Genomic DNA, 19,980 nt, shown 5'->3' with positions numbered 1-19,980 from the left:
ATCTGGGCCGTGTTACCTATACCCCGGAAAGCGGCTATTGAAGTGGGGAAATCTAATGAACGTTAAGACTGGCGCGACTGTCAACGAGGCATTTCGTGAAGAACATGTTTTGGAAACGGCCACCGCGTACCTCGTCCAAGCCTACGGGGAGAACGCTTGGGCCCGCATTCAATCATCTTTGAGCGACCTGCAGGTGTCGCAATACTCGATTGACTCAACCTCAGCCAGCCTCTTGACACAGTAAGACACATTATTATACCTACCTGGTCAGCCCATGCTATCACAGTACTCTGATACTTTGGCAGTCTGCATAAATGGAGGTCTTGTGCTTGCAGCTTTTATCGCACCACACTTTACACACCCGTCATCTGGTTTGGGCACTTACCAGTGGCACAAGTGGCTAGCTGGAGCTGCATTAGGATGTTCACGCTAATGCGATCACAGCGAATTCGATACAATACAAAAGCAACACGGCCAAGAAGTGACAAACGCAGGCGGTGGCAGGTGCTGCAGAACTATAAAGCTTCTATACCTCTCAGCTGCCTCTAGACACATACAGTCATGGAAACGGGATGACTTCAAAGATTCGATAGACAAGATTTCAAATTTGCCGCCTCACAGGAACACAAGTCACTTCTATCCACACAATTTCTCTTGATTACGTTTACTTGCATCTGTACACATACTTCGGCATTGAATTGAAGCTCAATAAGCACATGTAGCATGTGACTTTGGACCAATTTCATGATGTCCTGCTTCACGGCACAGTAGAATTTGTCTTCATCCCATTGCGAATGTTGTCATACTGAGAAGTCGGGTACGACAGTAAGTTCTGCGACTGTTCAAGTCTGCCCATCCCCTTCGCCATACTACGGACAAGACTCTCGTCACCCGCCTTGTCGCCCGTGGCCTCCCAAAACATGGCGCCGCCTAACCTCTTCTTCTTGATGTAAGCCTGCTTGTACTTTGCGCTCTTCATGTTGTCAAAGGTCACCAGCTCTCGCGTCGCGTTGTTGTATGAGTACGTGGCCTTGACCGTACTGTCCCAATGGACCGTCGCGCCGGGCCGGGGGAGGTCTTTGTAGAGATAGACTCCAGCTTGGCCGAGAGTGCCATTCGGTAGTCCGCTGTACGATTTTCCCAAACCCTTTGTGTTGCTGAAGGCGCGACCATAGAGGGGCATACCTAAGTTGATCTTGGCAGGAGAGATCCCTCCTCCTTCAACGTAGTCCTCGAAGGCCCTCTCAACGCTCGCCTTAGTGCTTTGCGGATTCCGCTTGCTGCGGAAGACATTGGACTGGTGGCCTGTGACATTCTCCCAGGCACCGGAAAAATCAAATGCCATGAGTGACCAGAAGTCAAGAGACTTATCCATTTCCTGGAAGTCAAATGCTTTGTAGTTCTGAGGTCCTGCAGGCGCGGGAAAACCTAGGGTGAAGTGGTACCCGCCTGCATTCTTCCTCGAAAAGTCGTCCAGGCCTGTGCGAAGTTCGGACAGGAGCTTTACGCAATTCTGATTCTTTTCAGTGGTGTTTGGGTACTCGTAGTCAATGTCGATGCCATCCATCCCAAAGTCGGCCATGAGTTTGACGGCGGAGGAGACAAAGGTTGCGCGACGGAATTTATCGGCGGCGACGGGTTCGAATTTGGGTGACCAGTTGTAGCCGCCGATGGAGAGGATGACTTTCATGTTTCGGTTTTTCATCTTCTTTAGGTAGAGTTGTTTGACAAGGCCGTGAGCATTCTGACCGGGCTCTGTAGTACTTTCGTTGCCAAAAGGCTTCCCGGTGTCGGTGCATGGATCTGATGAGATGCTGGACCAGAACGCAGATCAGGATCGGCACTCAAAGTCGAAGGAAGACGCTAGACTTACACAGTCCCATTTGGTTTGATATCTGCGAAAGCGTACAGCACATGCGTGATGTCTCGTACGGGAAGGTTGTCGGGGTTATAGCCCGCACCATAGATTCCCCAATTCGTGACATACAAGAGATTTCGATGAGCCTGCTTTGCGGTAGAGTTATTTCCACAGGGGGCCGTTCAAGGGACCAGTGAGTGCATATCTTATAGCAAGAGCGGCCACAAGAAATTGGAGTATCATTGTGGCGCGATCATAGGGTCAACGGAGGTTTGCTTTATTCAGCTACAAAACGTCGATGAAGGACACGAATATACGAACACCTATTACCCCTATGAGCTCCGTGGATAGTACAGAGGAAGATTGGAGATATGGCTGCCAAGAGATGAAAACTTTCGATGTTGAGACGACGCGTAGTCCATCTCCCCAAGCTTTCGGCAGCCGGGGGACGGCTCTCTCGGAAAATCCTACTTCTGGATCAATGCCATGGGATACAATTCTAACCTTGGTTTTGGGGCGGGCAGCTCAATTCTGCTATCATCAATCGTGTTCGTGGCAAGGCTTAGGAGGTCGGCATGGACTAGTCAAATGCTGCCATTGCGCAGCATCCGTTTATGGCCGAACGACTAGGCAAAACTTCTTTCGTTCTTGGTTTTGGATCGCTTCGCAGAAGCCAAGAAAGATAGGGGTATCCATCGTTGCAGTTTTTCAGCCCCCAAAAGCTTGTTCGCCTCCTTGAAGATTGACGGGAACCATCGGCGTCTAGCCCAACGACCATAAGTGCACTCAATATGTCAGCCGAGGCTGTCTGATTTTAAATTTCAGTCCACCACGATTGCGAACTGACGCACTTATCTTTTCTTGAAGGAACTTCTCTTGTCTGACGAAGCGGGAGATACGGTTGAGTCTTTGGATGAATCTCCATCGTGGTTCTGCTGAAGCCAGGGTTCAAGACGAGCCTCGCACACAGGAGATGAGAGCTCCCGCCCATGTCAGAACTCGGTCGTATTACAGTTCATTCCTCCATATTCTGACCACAGTCCGAAAGGAGAAATGTTAGGCTCAGTTGTAAATGAGTTTGGACTGGATGTAACCTAAGAAAGGTGGACAACGTTAAGAGACGGATCCCAGCTTTATGCGGGGAAGCGGGGTCAACTCCGAGCCTTCAATCATCTCCAACTGCTTTCTAAGCTGTCGAGGGAGGGAAGCCACTCGATCTCACCCCTTGAGTCTCGACAGCGTTGGCCCCCCTGTTCATTTCTCCACACAAGTGCCGACCACGCGGTCGACTCGCGCGGGCCATTGCGTGTTTTGGAGCCGAACTTCTCCTCTTTTCATCCTCCTCACGGCCGACGACTCCAACTATCCAAGCGAGATCTGAGTGCGAGATTCTACCGCCAGCCTCATTCGGAGGCTCGAGGTTTCAGCCATGGCGAAGAGAACATGGTCTGATGCCAATGACAACATGGAGTTTATGACGGTAGGATGAGCGGTCCTTGTTTGGGGCCTTCAGATCACACACTAATACTCCAGTCCTATGTAGTTGATGACGACCGGGAACGGGGAGCAGTCTTTTCCGCAAATTTCCCGAAAGATCAAGGCATGCGCGGCCTGTAGAAAGCACAAGGTATGCAAAGACAAATAGGAGCTGGATCGAAGAGGCGAAAATATCTCAAGGCTGACCCGGCCCCAAGATCAAATGTCTAATGGACGAGAGCGGACCACCATGTCGGCGATGTTCTGAAAGAAACCTGGGTTGTGTCTTGGGCAAGAACCTGCAGAGTATCATCGACGAGAAAACACAGTAAGTCCACAGCGAGGACCTGAAGGGAGACGAGGCATTGAGTCGACTAACCATCTAAAGGTACAACGAAGCAGTCTTACAAGACATTGAGAACCTGCACAACACTCTGAAAGAAGTCACCAAGAAGATGGGCCTACCTGAGCCAGCGGCACTACAGAGTTCAACACTTCAAACAGCAGCCGAGTCCCCGTCACAGCAGAGCCGGTCCGGCCCCGGGCTAGCTGCCAACGCAACCCGTTTTGGCGTGGCCGGGCAAGACAATCACGGTCCCTCGTGCGACAACTCCCCCAAGATATCCCCCGAAGACGAAAACCTCCCCCACGTGCCGATCCACTCACTCTACGCTCTCACCAAACTTAGGGCGCTCAGGTCGCCAGACGCCCCGGAAGGCCATTCCAGTCCGGCTCAAGATGACTTCATTGCCCGAGGTGCCTTGCGTCTAGACGATGCCGAACGCCTTTTCCGTCTTTATCGAGACCGTCTCGATGCCTTCATGTATGGCGTGGGGTGCAAGTACCAACAGCTTGATGAGTTGCGTCGCAAAAGTCCTATACTGGCTGCGGCGACCCTGACTGTTGCTGCGCTGCACGATCCCCAGGCAAACAGTCTGTACGGTATCTGCAGCTCGGAGTTCAGGCGGCTCACAGAGAGATCTATGTTCGATCGGCGAGTGAACCGTGATTATCTCCGCGCCATGTGCGTTGCGTCGTACTGGCTCTCTGATATGTCTTGGATGTTGTCCGGGTATGCAATAAGGAGAGCGGCGGAATGTAATCTACACAACAGTTATACCCGCGCCATACAAGAGAAGAGCGAGGAAGCTGCCGATGGGGCGCGGCTGTGGTACATATTGAACATATGCGATCAGCATCTTGCCACGCTGTATGGGAGGCCGGCTATCGTGCAGGAAGACTCGTCTATGCAACAATGGGAAAGTTTTCTTCAGTCACCGATATCGACCGAGGAAGACAAGCGCCTCGCAAGTCAAGTTGCCCTTCTTGGAATTATTGGTAGCATACGAGAGCTATTCGGGCCTGACAAGGGTCAACCGACGCCACGAACCTACGTCCACCAAATCACTCATTTCAACAAGGAGCTCGATCACTGGATCAAACATTGGTCTGAAACGCTATCAGGTGAGTCAGTCCTTTACTCAATATCCTCAGGGTAGTTGTACTAATCCACGTATAGAACAATACCAACACATAGGCCGCTTCCCTCGCAAAGGCGCTCTCTTACACTTCCACTTCGCCAAACTTCATCTCTATTCTCACATCTTCCGGGGCCTCTCCGGAGACAGCCCGATACCGCACCACTTTCTCGAATGCGCTGCAACAGCTATCTCTGTAGCGACGTCAACCATTGACTTCATCATCACCGACCCGGACGTCGCTGCAGGTGTAGTGGGCATGCCGTCATACCTGCACTGCATGACGGCATTTGCCTGCATGTTCCTCATCAAGGTGGCAGTCAAGTACGGCGGCGACTTGATCGAGCCGGAGCGCGTCTGGAACCTGACCACGAGCCTTGTGCGGCACTTCCGATCTCTACCAGCTGGTCGGTGGCACTTAGCTAATCTCATGGCGCCTGGTCTCGAGCGCATGGCTAGGACGTTGAGGTCTGGCCGTGGAGATACATCAGCGCAGGTATTGAATACGCAACCGGTCAACGGGGACCAGTCACAGGTCATCGATCCTCAGCTCGCCGGTGGTATCGCTGATGGGACTCTAATGGGCCCGGAAGGAGAGTTCTTCTTCGACTATGACATGAGTTTCGGTCTGTCTCCAGTATTTCAGTTCGACATGACATCGTTGAACCCGGATGGTACAGCAATTGGGGGCCAAGACTTTGCAAACGTAGAGTATCAGATGGAAAGACCCGGTTCATGACCACATTCAACAAAGAGAACGGCCCTTGTAGCTGCTTTTTGTTTCTCAAAGCTTCTCATTCGTACGCTTGTAATTATCTACATACCCTGAATATTCCTGGGTCGATATTCGCTCTCCAGATAATTTAGTTCCTCCTCTGTCAACTTCACCTTGAGCGCCCCTATCGTCTCTTTGATTCTCTTCTCGGAACTCAAGCCAACGATCGGCCAACATCCCTGCTGCAGCACCCACGCAGTCGATACAAGGGCCATGCTAACACCCTTCTTCTTCGCAATCTCTTCGACCCGGTTTACGATATCCAGGTTCGCATCTGCAAACCACGCCTGCGTCTTCTTATCCGTCTGACTACGCAGCGACGTTCCTTCATCATTCTCTTTGGCGAGGGGCTTCGCCAGCAGGCCGCGAGCGATTGGTGACCATGGGATCACACCGACACCGCTTGCTCGGCAAAACGGCAGCATTTCCCGCTCTTCTTCGCGGTAGAGCAGGTTGTAGAATGGCTGCATTGAGACGAACTCTGTCCAGCCGTTGGACCGGGCGATGTATTGCAGGCGGGCAAACTCCCATGTGTACATGGACGAGGCGCCGATGTATCGGACTTTGCCGGACTGGACGACGTCGTGGAGGGCTCGCATGATTTCTTCCGGTGGTGTTTCGCGATCGAGGCGGTGGATCTGGAGAACATCTACGGGTTATCAGCTTCCGGCACGTTTCTCGTTGCGCTACTCGTAGTAGTCTTACCGATGTAATCTGTGCCAAGACGTTCGAGACACTGGTCGACGGCATGGAATACATGTTTCCTGCTCAGGCCCATCTGGTTCACGAGCGGACCATCATTGACGCCGGCGGGTCTGGAGTCGTCGTCTGGAACAGGGTTGAAGATCTTGGAGAGGATGACGACTTTTTGGCGCGGAATATTGAACTTCTTCAGAGCCTTGCCAATGATTACCTCAGACTTTCCGTTTGAATATGTGTCTGCCGTGTCCCAAGTATTTATACCGTTATCGTACGCTGCTTTGAGGATCTGGAGTCCTTCTTCCTCATCGAGGACCCATGGTGAGCCTTCCCATTTGGAGGAGCCGAAGGTCATGCATCCGAGGATGATTTTGGAGACCTTGAGGCCCGTGTTGCCGAGTCTACATACTAACGATTAGCATTTTACAGATAGCCACAATGCTTATGGCAGTTTTTTGTAGTGAAGAGGAACAATTTCATGACAATGCGGGACCAAATGTGCTTGAGATCATTGTGGTACTAACCTCACGTATTCCATGTTTTTGACCCCAAAAAATCTTCAAATAGGTCTATCAATTCGGCTTGATTGAGTTTGATAGCGCTGACAATTGGCACTCTGTAGCAGTTCTCATCCAATTCATACAGAGCCCCGAGGTTTTGTTTTGTACCATCACGTCATTTTACCTCGCTCTGCGGCATCACTTCATCGGCTTTCAGCTCTGTCGCCGGGATCCCTCACCACCCCCACCACCTCCGACTGCGCGATTGCCCTCTTACGCAGTGCGGGGAAGCTCCCGGACATAGATCCACCGGTGGGATGTTCGGCATACTCACCGATGGCCGGATTAGACGACCTGCATCGGCGACCTCTCCGATCTACACGTTCTGAAGTCTGAACTTCGCGTGTGGCCGCATATCCGTTCTTCAGTCGCCGGATATGTTCGGTAAATGTGCAGGCAACAGAGGCGTGAGGAGAAACTCCGACAACAAAACCATGCGAGTGAACTGTACCCCTCATGACGGCACAGCAAGATCGGATCAGTTAAAGCCGAGGGGCACGCGATCGCGTCTCTTTTGTGACGAGACGCGTGAACGTTTCCTGACTGTAGAACTCTGTTTCCACAAGACCTTATCTAGAGAGTTACATGCCAAAAGTTGAGCCAAAATGTCAAACGAAATCCTCGTAACCGGCGCCGCAGGCTTCGTTGGCCAGGCCCTCGTCTCCGCCCTCATCAAGTCCGACCCCTCAGCAACCCTCACCATCACAGATGTAATCGAACCCCCCATCCCCGCCGACGTGGCAGGGGAAAGCAGCAAGATCAATGCTCTGAAAGCCGACCTCACCGATTCGGCAGCAGTGAGCTCTCTGCTCTCGAAGCAGTTCTCCGCTGTCTACCTCCTGCACGGTCTCATGTCCGGAGGGGCGGAAGCGAACCTCGACTTGGGCCTCAAAGTCAACCTCGATTCCGTCCGTGCCGTCCTCGACCACCTCCGGAAGCATTACCCCGGCACCACGGTTGTCTTTACCAGTTCGTGCGCCGTCTACGGCCCGCGCCAGCCTGTTATCGAGAGCGAGATTGTGCCGAAGCCGCGAACATCGTACGGCACCGAGAAGCTTATTATCGAGTTGCTTGTGGAGGACTTTTCGCGGCGTGGGCTTATCGACGGCCGCATTGTGCGACTTCCGACCGTCACAGTGCGACCTGGTGCGCCTTCTGCTGCAGCATCAAGTTTTGCATCAGGTATTGTTCGCGAGACTCTGAAGGGTATCAAGAATGTGTTGCCTGTTAGCCGTGATCTCGAAGTCTGGGTTTGTAGCCCCGCTACGGTGGTGAAGAACCTTGTCAAGGTCAAGGATGTGCCGAAAGAAAAGTTTGGGGAATCGAGAGTCGTCAACTTGCCTGGTATCACCGTCACGGTGCAGGAGATTCTCGATGCGGTGGAAAAGGTGGGCGGCAAAGAATCGCTGGCGCTCATCGAAGAAAAGAAAGATTCCGCCATCTTGGCTATTGTAGAGACATGGGCTGCCCGTTTCGATGTCAGTAGGGCGTATGGCTTGGGCTTGGAACCTGATGGTACGATTTTGGAAGCTGTTGAGGCATTTGCGAAGACCCTTCAGGCATGATCTGCCCATAGAATGACCAGCGCAGAACCAACTTAATAATTATGGAATTCACCAATCCTTTCCTAAATGTACTTCGCGTATTGCTCATGTACGGCTCTATCCTGATCATTAGCAAAGTACTCAAGTAGCATACCATTCGCTTTGAAGACATGAGAGGTGTAATAGTTTGCTCGACCTGCCGCAGCGGTTTCAAGTACATCGATACAATCCCCAGTTTCCTCAACGTCTTGCTACCATGGGCGTTCCACAATTGTGATCATGAGATGACTGATGTATCATTACCATGGTATCTATGCGTGCCTATACACAGCCTAGAGCTTTGACCTTGGCCTTCTCACAGGCCTCTTTTGCCGGGCTCTATCTTCGGAAACCACCAAATGGTCAATATCTAACGTGTTCACCATCGCGGGGGTAGCTTGGCTAAGGCTAGTAATGCCACAAAGTCTCATGGAGGTCTCCAACTCGTCTTTTAGAACTAACGTGCGTTCGATGGTTAGCCCTAGCCCTCATAGTACCGCATATGACAAGTTGAGAGGACTTACTTTGAGAGAGGTGTTCTACACCATCTTGGCCGTACACAAGAGAGTACAAGAACGGTCTTCCAACGCCCACAGCAGTAGCTCCAAGAGCGATAGCCTTGAGAATATCTGAGCCACGCTCGAAACCCCCATCTATGTAGACTTCGAGCTTTTCGAATATCTCGGGACATTGTTCTCGGAGTTCTAGCAGAACTAGAATAGAGGCTTGTGACCTTTTGCCACTGTCAGATGCTGGTTCCTCTTACTAGCGCTTTCGCGAGATTATAGACTTACCCATCCAAAGATCGGCCACCATGGTTGCTCAAGAAGACTGCTTCAACCCCATACTCAACCGCTAATCTGACATCGTCAGCAGTTTGGACCCCCTTGAGCACGATTGGCACGCCGCTGGCCTCTCTGATCCAGGTCAGGTCCTCCCATGTAATCGACTTGTCGATATACTGTGCCATCAAGCGTCCCAATCCGCTACCCTTCTTGTCTTTGCTGCTTTCGGCGCCGCTGATGGCCGCTCGGATCGTTCCTGCTTGGGCTGCACGCTCGTCTGCCTCTCTCTTTCCAGGGACGGGGGCATCGACAGTCACGAAAATTGCTTTTATGCCGAGTGCACGCGCCGATCGCAGGATTTCGATTGTCTTATGACGTTCCGAATTGATGTAGAGCTGGAAGAAGAAGGGCTGTGACGGCGGGGCGGCGGATACGATAGACTTGAGGGTGTAGGATGCATTGCTCGAAATCTAATGTTCATAGTCAGATGCGGCGCCTGTGGGATAGTTCCTCCTGAGCACTCACACATTGTATAATTCCTTCATTTGCTGCGCCGCGACTGAGAGCCAGCTCGCCATCTGGATGCACAAGCTTTGCCATCGCGGCTGGCGAGATGAAGAACGGGGCCGAGCTTTCGAATCCAAGAATGTTCGTCTTCATATCAATATGCGAGACGTTTCTTAGAATCCTTGGCCGGATCATGATCCTTCTTGTGAGCTGCTTGTTGTTTCGGTGCGTGATCAGATCGGTAGCCGCGGATGAGTAGAAGGCCCATGTCTTTGGCGTTAGTGCTTTCGAGGCCACAACCTCTAGATCTGGCGCCCCGATGATGGACTCTAGAGGCGGAATGCTGTCTTCCTCGGCAGAGGAGGGCTTCGAAGTCTCGGCGGGGGCAGATAATGTGCCATTTTTACTCTCGGGCTGTGATGCAGCAGCAGGGACGTCTGGCGTAGCATCTTTCAGTATACCGATGAACTTCTCGTCTGGTAGCTCCTCGAGGATATCTGGTGCGTGGACTTCGTCGAATATCTTTGTGGCATTTGAGCCAGCGCATTTAAGAAGAACTGACAATTGTTCATTTGTAAGTTCCCCCAAGAACGAGGCTAGTAGCTTATGCGGAACTCACCTGACGGACCTCCCGGATGTTCATTGATGAAGTCGGTGATATCCCAGACTTTGGAGTGTACTGCTATCCAGCAATCCGACTTGGTATTGTGCTTGCTGAGATCTGTCACACTTATTGTGGCTCTCTCGCTCTCCTCTGTCTTTGTCGTCATTGTGTTTCGAATTTTGCTCGCGTTCGGACTCGCTCCTCACCAATTCACAAGCACATTCCGAGAGTCTGCTAGTAACAAGACGCGAGAGATCTTTTTTTGCAAGAGGGAGTTTGGTCAAGCAGGTTGAAAATGGTGTAGCCTGGTGTTTAGATCCCATTTCCCATTCCCCGAAGTTGCCACAGCCACGGTCAAACCCTATTAACCCCTACACCGCGTTTGTCTGAGAGCTAATGGCATTTCGGATCGCCTCTCAGATCGCGACATCCCCGTCATTCCGGCCGGTGTTTTGCCACCCCTGTAAGCTCCGCACGCTCGTTCCCCATGTTTCGGCATTCTCGCCGATGTGGATAGCGGGTCAGCGACCATCACCGCGAGGATCTGATTCTTGCTCGCAACCACATGACTTCTCACGAATCCTCAAACATGTTTGCTACTACTGATCGATTGGATGAAGGTTTTCCATGCGGGTAGGAAAGTGCAAGCTGGTTGCGTGATCGGAGCAGAAGCCGTGTGGATTGTGGTTCTTCTCCATAAGCTGGCCGAGAAGCTCTCTCCGCAGTTGTCTCCGCATCTCAGACTTGGAGTCGAATATTAGGAGGGGTTGACTTTCTCGACCAAAAGTGAAGCTGTTTGCATCCCAGTCCTCACACTCAATTACGCCCCAAGATCATCGGCATCACCTTTCTGCTAGATCTGGCTTCCGTTGCATTATTTCGTTCTTCTCACGTTTATGAAGACCTTCACAATGCCTTCTAGCACCATCGCACCCAAATCAAAGCCCCTCCCGCCAGGGGTTTACACCCCCGTCGTCACAATCTACAAAGCCGGTGAACCTCTGCAACCAGTAGACTATGACGCACTTTACAAGCAATGCCAGGCCTTAGTCCGCGCTGGTATGCACGGTCTCGTCTACCTTGGAACCAACGGCGAGCTCGTTCTCCTGACAGCAGACGAGCGCAAGGCTATTCTCGAAACAGCAGTGCGCGCTGTCAAAGACCTTGGAAAGCCTGACTACCCTATTGTAGCTGGAATATCCGCGGAATCGACCCGCGAAGCCATCCTCAACGCCAAAGATGCCAGCGCAGCAGGCGCAAGCTTTGGACTTTTGCTCCCGCCCAGCTACTGGGCTAAAGCCTTATCCAGTGACGCGATATTGGGATTCTACCGAGACGTCGCGGATAACTCTCCCATCCCGATTGTCATTTACAATTTCCCCGGCGTCACATCTGGGGTGGATCTCGATTCGGATCAGATCACTGCTCTCGCGTCGCATCCCAATATTGTGGCCGTGAAGTTGACCTGCGGTAACGTCGGCAAGGTAACTCGTTTGACTAGCAAGTTTACACATGAGCAATTTGGTGTCTTTGGCGGTAGCAGTGACTACCTTCTTCCAACGCTGCAGGCTGGGGGAAGTGGCTGCGTAACGGGTATGGGAAACATCTTTCCGGGCTCAACGTCAGCAGTGTATGATCTGTGGAAGGCTGGGAAAGCAGAAGAGTCACTGAAACTGCAGTACGATGTCGCGAATGCAGAATGGGCTTGTAAGAAGGGTATTGCCTTGACAAAGTACGGTGCTTGGCACTTCTTTGGTCGCGACATCGGGCTTACTGACGAGTCGTCGTGGGAGATGAGGCGGCCGTATTTACCACTTGGCGACGCAACTAAGAAATGGGCTTTAGAAACACTTGGTGTACTCGGAGAAACGGAAAAGCAAAGATCGTGGAACAAATAGCCGGTTTACAGATAGATCATTGATCAGGCGTTTGTTGACTTGCGCTACTACCTCAACTGGGATCATACAGTATGCGTTCGCTACTGTAATAGGTATCAAGTGCATGTTCGACAATGCCAGGATTTCCCTTAGCAAGTCAAGAAGTAGTATCCGTACTTGACTCCATCATATTACACGGATCCTCCTATGAACGCATTCAAGTGCGATAAGCGGAGACAAATCTGATGCAAAATTCGAAGTGCAGCCATTTGTCAGAGCATAACGATCATGGTTTTCGAAGCGATGTGTGGGGCGTAACGGGTGTGTTTTGAAAATGGATATGAAGCTATGCCTGATCTACCCAGCTCTCTAAATCGTCTATTCTGACATATTTGATATACTGGCGATGAAATGTGAAAGCAACATGCACACGTTCCTCTTCAACAAAAATGCTAGGATAGCTCAACTCCCTATTCGTCTTCTCGATGGAGTTATTTGTCATGCAAAACCCATCGCCTTCCTCAAGGACCTTCTCCTTCCATGTCAAGCCATCGTCGCTAGACACCGCCACCGTAAGCGTTTTGCGCGGTGTTCCCCAAATCGCATTCTTTCCATTGACTGAAGCTTGGTTAGGCCTCTTGTCGTCTTCTGGTGTAATATCGTCATAGAGACCCTCTCGCTTGGCCATGTCAGGCTCGGCGGCGGAACGGTTGAATACCATGGCCAGGTTACCTGATGGTAGTCGTGCGGCGCAGATACCGCTGTTGGGATTCGGAAGAGAAGTCGGCTTGGGAGGAGCCCAGTTCAGGCCATCTGGCGATGTTGAACGGTAGACGTTGTCTGCCCACCGACTGCGGAAGAATGCTACATATTCGGAATCTTGGCTCTTTGGTGCGATGATGTTCATATGGACAGATCCAATGCTGTCAGGCACCACATTCTCCGTCCATGTTTGACCCTCGTCTTTAGAGTGAAACACCGCAGAGATGTCATTGTTTCCAATCCACCTCTGACCTGGTGTTGATCGGCAGTGGAAGACTGGAAGGACCCAAGTATCATCTCCGAGAACGACGAGAGGTTGTCGCACAAAGGCTCCGGTGACACCCTTCAGTGGATAGCGAGGCGATGACCACGTCTTGCCATTGTCGCTTGATGTGCGGGCCATGACGATTGCCCCATCTTGGTTGCCGGCATCTTGAGAGGTGTGGAAGAGCCAGATATCTCCCGTCTTGGGTGCTCGGAAGAGTACCGGGTTCTGGCAGCTGCGGTTGGTATCGGAAGATATCTTCTCAGGCGCCGACCAGGAAGTTGCGCCAGGCTCTTGACGAGATAGCCAGATGCTGATATCCGGGAGACCTTCCTGGGAGCCGCCGAACCATGCGCATAGTAGGGTTTTGTTGGGCAGTTGGAGTAGGTTGGATGCATGGGACTGAACCGTTGCCGCGGGGATGGCTGCAGTCTGCAGGTTTGCCGACATGGTAGACCTAGTTGTGCGGGCGCTCTGGTAAGTTATTGGGAATTTGAAGTCTATCTAACCCGATAATGGGAAGCTGGCCGAAGAGTGTCTGAACTGGTAAGTTGTCTAGTATCGGTCCAGCCATCAAGTCTGGTATTACCGCCCTGTAGAGCCAGGTTGAGTCTACATGTATGTCTTGAGTCGAATCATGTTTGCCGAGTACGACTGCAACACGCACTCTCTTCCCGCCCTTCCCCGCATCAACTACCTTCGCCCGCCGGCGCGATTTCCGGCCCCGCAATTCATACCTCCCGGGAAGCCCCCGTCCAGGCTCCGTGTCATAGGCGTTTGGAGAGTTCTGAGCTAGGACAAGTCTCCGAATTTCCTATTCTGTCTAAGGGTAACGAACAACGCTCACAGCCACGAGCAAAGCAGCGTAGAACAATGCCGGTCATTCTGAATACGGGACAAGCCAGAAACTGAGCAGGCGACGATCAATCATTGTCAAATAGCAACGCGATGCAACCTGATGACACCTCATGACTACGGCCTTCTCCCCGATAATAGTGTTGATTGATTTTCCAATAAGCACCCCCATGCATCCATGGCTCGAGAAATGCTGTGGATTACGCGGGGTAATTCGGCTCTTGGAACTGCTCCCCATGGGGGAAGGTGAGTGCTAGGGCCAGTTTGTGAATTGGCACGGGGATCGAGTCAGTTTATCCGGGTATATGATACAGTCACAACCTTCTTATTAACTGGATCTAAAACCAAGAGAGAGCCAAGAGTATAGAGTTTCTGGCCCGACGAACTCAGCTTCTTGCAACACGCCACTCAACTCCTTTCGACTTTCGCAGGCACACTCTCTTCGACAATGGGCGGTGGAACATCGCTGTGGGCTTCGCCCGACTGGAAGAAGGATCCGAAAGAGATCTTCAACTCCAAGCTTCTGCTGTTGGGAATCACAATAGCCTTTGCGGGATGTTCGTACGGTTTTGACCAGGGAAATATTGGGGGCATCATGACGTTTCCGTCCTTTCGGCGGGCCTTTGGGTTTGATACAATAAGCGAAGAAGAAGCCAATACGAGAGGTAAAGTCGTTCACTTCTATCACTCTGTTCCTGTTATTTGTTTGAACTGCTGCTAACAGAAACCCAACACAGAGGGCAACATAGCAGCCATGCGTAAGTAAACCTCAATCAATACCTGATTAACACATCCCCTCTAACATGGCATCTCAGTCGCTGCCGGCGGTACTGCCGGTGCTTTGCTAGCAGCGCCTCTCTCCGATTTCCTTGGCAGGAAGAAAGCCGTCACATCAATGGCCGCTCTATTTCTTATAGGTTGTTCCATGCAAGAAGTTCCCAACCTGAACGTCCTTTACGCCGGTAGACTCCTAGCTGGTGTAGCAATCGGTGCGACCTCAATGGTTAGTACTCTGGTTGCAAACCTAACGAGACTTCGGCGATGAGACTAATGCACAACCTTTAGTTAGCTCCCCAATACCTGGCAGAAAACTCCCCAAAGTCGATCCGAGGGTCCCTTACTACATCGTACAACTTGATGATCATCTTGGCACTCGCTATTGCCTTTTGGGTAAACTATGCAGTCAGCCTTTGGCCCAATCAGGACCCCGACAACAACAAAGCTTGGCAGTTGGCTCTTGGTATTCAGTTAATCCCAGGCTTCTTCCTCTTCGCTCTTATCTGGTGTAAGTCCTCGCTATACATAGCACCTTCCACGTTGGCCCCCAAAGACTAACGTGGCCATTAATATAGTCGTCGTCGAGACACCACGAGCCCTTATTTCGAAAGGCAAACAAGAGCGCGGACTTAAGAACCTGTGCAAGCTGAGAGGCCTGCCGGCCGAGCACCCATACGTACACCAAGAGTATCTAGAGATTCTGGCCCAGTCGGAAGCCGAGCAAAGCCAAGCAAAGGGTATGTCAAGACATAGGACACGGAGACATACATGCCCAAGAATAAAGTTGACCCATGCTCTTAGGCCATGGTTATGTGGTGGTGGTGAAAGACATCGTCACCAACGCCAGTAATCGGCGGCGACTTTTCCTTGCCGTCATGCTATTCCTGTTCCACAAGCTCACAGGTAGAACCACCCGAACTATCCTTCAAATCATGCTTTGTCATTAGGCTTACAAGGCGCGATTTTAGGCACTGACTCCCTGAACTACTTCGCGCCTCAAATTTTCGCCATGATTGGAGTACCTAAAGGCTCGAGTTCTCTTTTGACAACTGGAGTCTACGGGGTTGTAAAGCTTGCGACAACCATCATCTACGTCACTGTAATTGTTGATCGTGTTGGGCGTCGTCTCCCTCTCATGATAGGAGCAACAATTCAGGCTACAGCCATGCTCTACATAGGTCTCTTCCTCCGCTTTTCCGATGTTCAGCCTGGTAGTGGAACGACTCCGGGTGGCATTGTGGGCATTATCATGTGAGTTTCTTGAAGCGTACACTCTCAAAGTGATTTCTGTCTAATTCGAAGTCAGGATATACCTCTACGCCTTTGGTTGGTCTTTCGGGCACTCAGTAGCACCATATGTCGTAGCCGCTGAAATCTTCCCCTCGCGCGTCCGATCGGTCTGCATGTCCTGCTGCCTCTTCACAAATTGGATTGTCAACTACGGTATCACGTCCGCCACACCACACATGCTGAGTACCATGAAGTACGGCACGTTCTTGTTTTTCTCCATCATGACGTACATTGGTGTCATCTTTGTCTTTTTCTGTTTACCCGAGCTCAAGGGCCGAAGCATCGAATCCATGGACGACCTCTTTGCTCATTCACTATGGACCATGTTCAAGCGCGCCTATCCCACCGAGGATGAGAAGGTTCGGCATGATGTTCAGGAGCAATTGCAGCACGAGGAAGACAAAGTTGTTTCCCATGTAACGATGGTTGAGGATAGTGGTAGGCGTGCTTAAGTAACCAGCGCCTATCCTATGAGTTGGGAATTTGGAGTACAGTTGTGATATACAGACACAAGACTATTTGGGAATTATATAAGTCATGCTTGATTAAGTTATGGAGCGAGTTCAAAGTCAAGACTCTTTGCAATACCTTTGAGGCTACAGGGAGCCTTCCGCAACTAACCTTTCAGTCGAATCCCAGGCAGTGACAGTTGAAAGACACCTGGCATTGCGTAGGTTTCAGGTTTAACAAGTCTTGATGCTCTCTAGAAATGGCATTCAGCGATAACCGGCTTGTATAATCCCTCAGCAGACTCCTTCACAAGAGTCACGTCTATGAGAACACACTGAAGCAAGGATGCAAGTTTTATTCAAGCGTGACATCGCACCTATGACCGACCGGACTAATGAGCCAGACATTACGCATTTCCATCACAACATCGGTCATATCGTCAGCTATTCTTATGCCTCGGCGTTTGCGGGAGAATACTGCCACGGCGAACCGTAGCTCCATGTGAGCCAAGTGTGCTCCGATACAAACCCGAGTCCCGGCTCTCTAAGGAGGCAATGACTGCTTCTGCACTTTCGTCAATCCCTCATGCAGAAACGAGTCTCGTCAAATTTGCGCAGGGACCAGCTGGATTTGCTAAATTGATGAGTCTATGACATGGGCCATGCATCTTACCTCCCAGGGTCTGGAAAGACATTGGGGTTACGGTGGGGCGTGTACGACTGCGTCTCTACAACTGCGCCCTCAGAAATGAAGATTTCACCAAGCACCAACCAACCCGGAGGCGCAGACCTAGGCAGGTTGCCCCCCACTGTTCCATACAAACGCAACGTCTCTTCGATGCCATCCGATCTTCAGAGTCAAATGCCAACTGAAAAAGGTACCACAGTCTCTCTCCGCCTGAACTACCATGCTACGCAATCCCATCAAGATGTTAGAGGCAAGTGGGTAGTGTCTCGTATTGAATTCTTGGGTGTGGGGTCCTGCGCTGGATAAAAGATCAGAATTTGGTGTGATCAGTAATCAGGTTTTCCGGAGTTGAGTGCAATAGGTCTTGTCACTGACACCCGCCCAAGTTCTTTGTTTCTGTAAGTTTTGGAAGAGCATGCTTTTTTTCTGATCACTTTATGGCCTAGATGAAACCATTACTGGCAAATAGTTCTTCTTCGATTCATGCAAAACCTTGGCGACTGAAGGGCTCCCCTCTCTAAACTTCTGAGTTTGAAGAATGTGCTTCGTTACTAACATGAGCTACACTATTCTCGGTCCAATGGAAGTTTGTGATCAGAAAGCCAATTTGAGACTACGTTAAACCAGGACAAAACATACATGTTATATTCTTTTAGGAGGGCTTAAATTCCAATGAGCCAGTTGCTGCGAATGCCTGAGTACTGATAGATGTGTCAAACCCTTTTACAATTGGTACGTACATAAGTAGCTTCTTCGATGCTGGGTCAGACGAAAAGAGGCTGGGGATACGAGTCAAGGGAGTTGGTAAGCTGGGCCGGATATATTATACGCTTCCCCGATGCTCTTGGCTTACCCGATCAGATCCCGCGGCACCACTTCACGTAACGTTCCCGGCTTCGACCGCAGGAGGCGAGAAGATCCTCTCGCCATACAAAACCGCTGACAAACGCTGAATAGACAATTTAATACAGTGGGTTATTGACAAACTATCCTACTGTTCAAAAGTGCATGTAATCACCGAATAGCGTAGCATAATGACGGTCTAAGTAGACAGGCTTAGCTCAGGCTTAGATTAGGCAATGGTTGGAAATCGGCTGAGCTATCCGCAATATCCGCAAAAATAGACATTTATTATCCGTAACAAGGTAATCTAGACTGGGATGAAGTGGTCAACGTGTTAACTCAGTCTACCAGCAAGTACAAATGGCGGACGGATGTCACAATTTCACTTTCAGTTGTAGCCCAGCAAATCACCTTACAATAAACAACTAAACTTAGAAACTCATATCTGTGTATTGCGATGCCTGCCACCGAGCTTACGGACATATCGGCAGTCGAAGATGCGATCGGTTCTATCGATCCTAACAAGCCGGTGTACATGCTCAACATCTTGAAATTTCACCCCGTCGCTGTTTACGACCCTACTGCTCCCGGCGAAATCCTCTCCCTCCCCGCTTGTAGCGGTCAAGATGCGTGGCAACAACGCTACGTTCCCGCCTTTTTCGCTCTCCCAACGATGAATGGGACTCGCGTCCCGTTTTCAGGCAAAATGGTTGGCAAGGTTTTAGGACTGGAGGACGATGATTGGGATGAAGTGGCTCTTGTGCAATACGAGAACATCGGAGTCTTTAGAGACACAATCGCGAGCGAAGAGTACAAGCGATTCGTAGTGCCGCACCGAGTTGCCGCCCTGGCTGATGCGCGATTGTTCGTCTTAGAGTTTTCAGGTTCTCTTTGAGTAGAGCTGACTCAGAGGCTACGGGAAGCCTTCCGCAATTCTTTCCGGCGACGAATTCCGGCCTCTTTGTCCTTAGCTCGAGTCATGCACCCTAGCGATTGGCTGACATCTAAAGATAGCGACAAAAAAGAACCGTGTTATCCTGATAAGATAAAGTGAGAAAAGAGATAAGTGTGTCAAGTGAAATCAACGAGGAAGAATTCCTGCAAAGACTCAAGATGTACTCCGTAGTGAAGGGCCGATGACGCTCGTCCATGGCGGGGAAAGACATTCATACCGACACATTGGTGCTAGGACTGATCAGGCAAGTGTCCCAGTAATTACTTTGGAAACTTCCGTTATTTGTCCCCGTAATCCACTCATCGTGCTCGGGCCGCTGAAAGAGTCCCTCTTTTTCCTTCTTGACATCAAGAGCCCCCACGTGTCTGTTGTCTGTTACGCCCAACACGCCGGAGTTGGATCATAGCAACGTTGCTTGCTCTTCATAATGGAAGGTCAACCCGAGGCCATCATGTCTTTGCATTTTCAATCAGAAACGCGGCGACGAAAGGGCTCCAAACACGACAAAACAGGATGTCTGACCTGCCGATATCGGTAAGCCCGCCTCACCGATAACCCTGTCGCGGGACCTCTCATTCTGATAAGTATTCTTGGAACATCAGGAGGAAGAAGTGCGTTGAAAATACATTTCCCATCTGTGGAACATGTTCCAGATTGAATCTGAAATGTATCCGATCGACGGCTCGCGATGTAGTTCCGACGACCTGGGTCGAACAGAAGAAGAGCACACCGCAGGCAATTCAGGCACCGCAACCGTCCACGAGAGATAACTCGCATCGGCCATCGTCATGTTTTCCGTTGCTTCCTTCACCGCCGGGCATGGACCAGGCCGAACCGCCACAGAAGCGACAAGTAATGCGATACTACATTACAGTGTTGAGTCATTTCTTGACT

The 19,980-nt window shown here is 50.9% G+C and overlaps 8 protein-coding genes across 8 annotated transcripts; 4 read left to right on the top strand and 4 right to left on the bottom strand.

Moving 5' to 3' along the window:
- Nucleotides 1–757: 757 nt before the first annotated feature.
- On the bottom strand, nucleotides 758–1,690 carry CHT4_1 (Chitinase 4; the record flags this gene model as incomplete). Its single annotated transcript, XM_053191953.1, has 1 exon — nucleotides 758–1,690. The coding sequence occupies one exon, from the start codon at nucleotides 1,688–1,690 to the stop codon at nucleotides 758–760; it is 933 nt and encodes a 310-aa protein (XP_053050561.1).
- Nucleotides 1,691–3,557: 1,867 nt separating this feature from the next.
- N0V96_001407 (uncharacterized protein) lies at nucleotides 3,558–5,551 on the top strand (the record flags this gene model as incomplete). Its single annotated transcript, XM_065756225.1, has 3 exons — nucleotides 3,558–3,586; nucleotides 3,723–4,798; nucleotides 4,854–5,551. 3 exons carry the CDS (start codon nucleotides 3,558–3,560, stop codon nucleotides 5,549–5,551), a joined length of 1,803 nt encoding a protein of 600 aa, XP_065615465.1.
- A 77-nt stretch (nucleotides 5,552–5,628) lies between these two features.
- N0V96_001406 (uncharacterized protein) lies at nucleotides 5,629–6,824 on the bottom strand (the record flags this gene model as incomplete). Its single annotated transcript, XM_053191955.1, has 3 exons — nucleotides 5,629–6,236; nucleotides 6,293–6,687; nucleotides 6,811–6,824. The coding sequence occupies 3 exons, from the start codon at nucleotides 6,822–6,824 to the stop codon at nucleotides 5,629–5,631; spliced, it is 1,017 nt and encodes a 338-aa protein (XP_053050563.1).
- Nucleotides 6,825–7,451: 627 nt separating this feature from the next.
- On the top strand, nucleotides 7,452–8,411 carry N0V96_001405 (uncharacterized protein; the record flags this gene model as incomplete). The annotated part of the gene is made up of 1 exon (XM_053191956.1): nucleotides 7,452–8,411. One exon carries the CDS (start codon nucleotides 7,452–7,454, stop codon nucleotides 8,409–8,411), a length of 960 nt encoding a protein of 319 aa, XP_053050564.1.
- An 808-nt stretch (nucleotides 8,412–9,219) lies between these two features.
- N0V96_001404 (uncharacterized protein) lies at nucleotides 9,220–10,491 on the bottom strand (the record flags this gene model as incomplete). The annotated part of the gene is made up of 3 exons (XM_053191957.1): nucleotides 9,220–9,684; nucleotides 9,740–10,278; nucleotides 10,341–10,491. The coding sequence occupies 3 exons, from the start codon at nucleotides 10,489–10,491 to the stop codon at nucleotides 9,220–9,222; spliced, it is 1,155 nt and encodes a 384-aa protein (XP_053050565.1).
- A 745-nt stretch (nucleotides 10,492–11,236) lies between these two features.
- N0V96_001403 (uncharacterized protein) lies at nucleotides 11,237–12,223 on the top strand (the record flags this gene model as incomplete). The annotated part of the gene is made up of 1 exon (XM_053191958.2): nucleotides 11,237–12,223. One exon carries the CDS (start codon nucleotides 11,237–11,239, stop codon nucleotides 12,221–12,223), a length of 987 nt encoding a protein of 328 aa, XP_053050566.1.
- Nucleotides 12,224–12,548: 325 nt separating this feature from the next.
- Nucleotides 12,549–13,679, bottom strand: N0V96_001402 (uncharacterized protein; the record flags this gene model as incomplete). Its single annotated transcript, XM_053191959.1, has 1 exon — nucleotides 12,549–13,679. One exon carries the CDS (start codon nucleotides 13,677–13,679, stop codon nucleotides 12,549–12,551), a length of 1,131 nt encoding a protein of 376 aa, XP_053050567.1.
- A 1,159-nt stretch (nucleotides 13,680–14,838) lies between these two features.
- N0V96_001401 (uncharacterized protein) lies at nucleotides 14,839–16,603 on the top strand (the record flags this gene model as incomplete). The annotated part of the gene is made up of 7 exons (XM_065756224.1): nucleotides 14,839–14,842; nucleotides 14,900–15,087; nucleotides 15,150–15,369; nucleotides 15,437–15,598; nucleotides 15,663–15,764; nucleotides 15,830–16,112; nucleotides 16,168–16,603. The coding sequence occupies 7 exons, from the start codon at nucleotides 14,839–14,841 to the stop codon at nucleotides 16,601–16,603; spliced, it is 1,395 nt and encodes a 464-aa protein (XP_065615464.1).
- Between the last annotated feature and the right edge of the window lie 3,377 nt (nucleotides 16,604–19,980).

Source organism: Colletotrichum fioriniae, assembly GCF_027942845.1.
Source record: "Colletotrichum fioriniae strain IMI 355084 chromosome Unknown scaffold_1, whole genome shotgun sequence".
NCBI lineage: Eukaryota > Fungi > Ascomycota > Sordariomycetes > Glomerellales > Glomerellaceae > Colletotrichum > Colletotrichum fioriniae.
The sequence above is the reverse complement of the archived record's forward strand: the minus strand, read 5'-3'. Positions and strand labels throughout refer to the sequence as shown.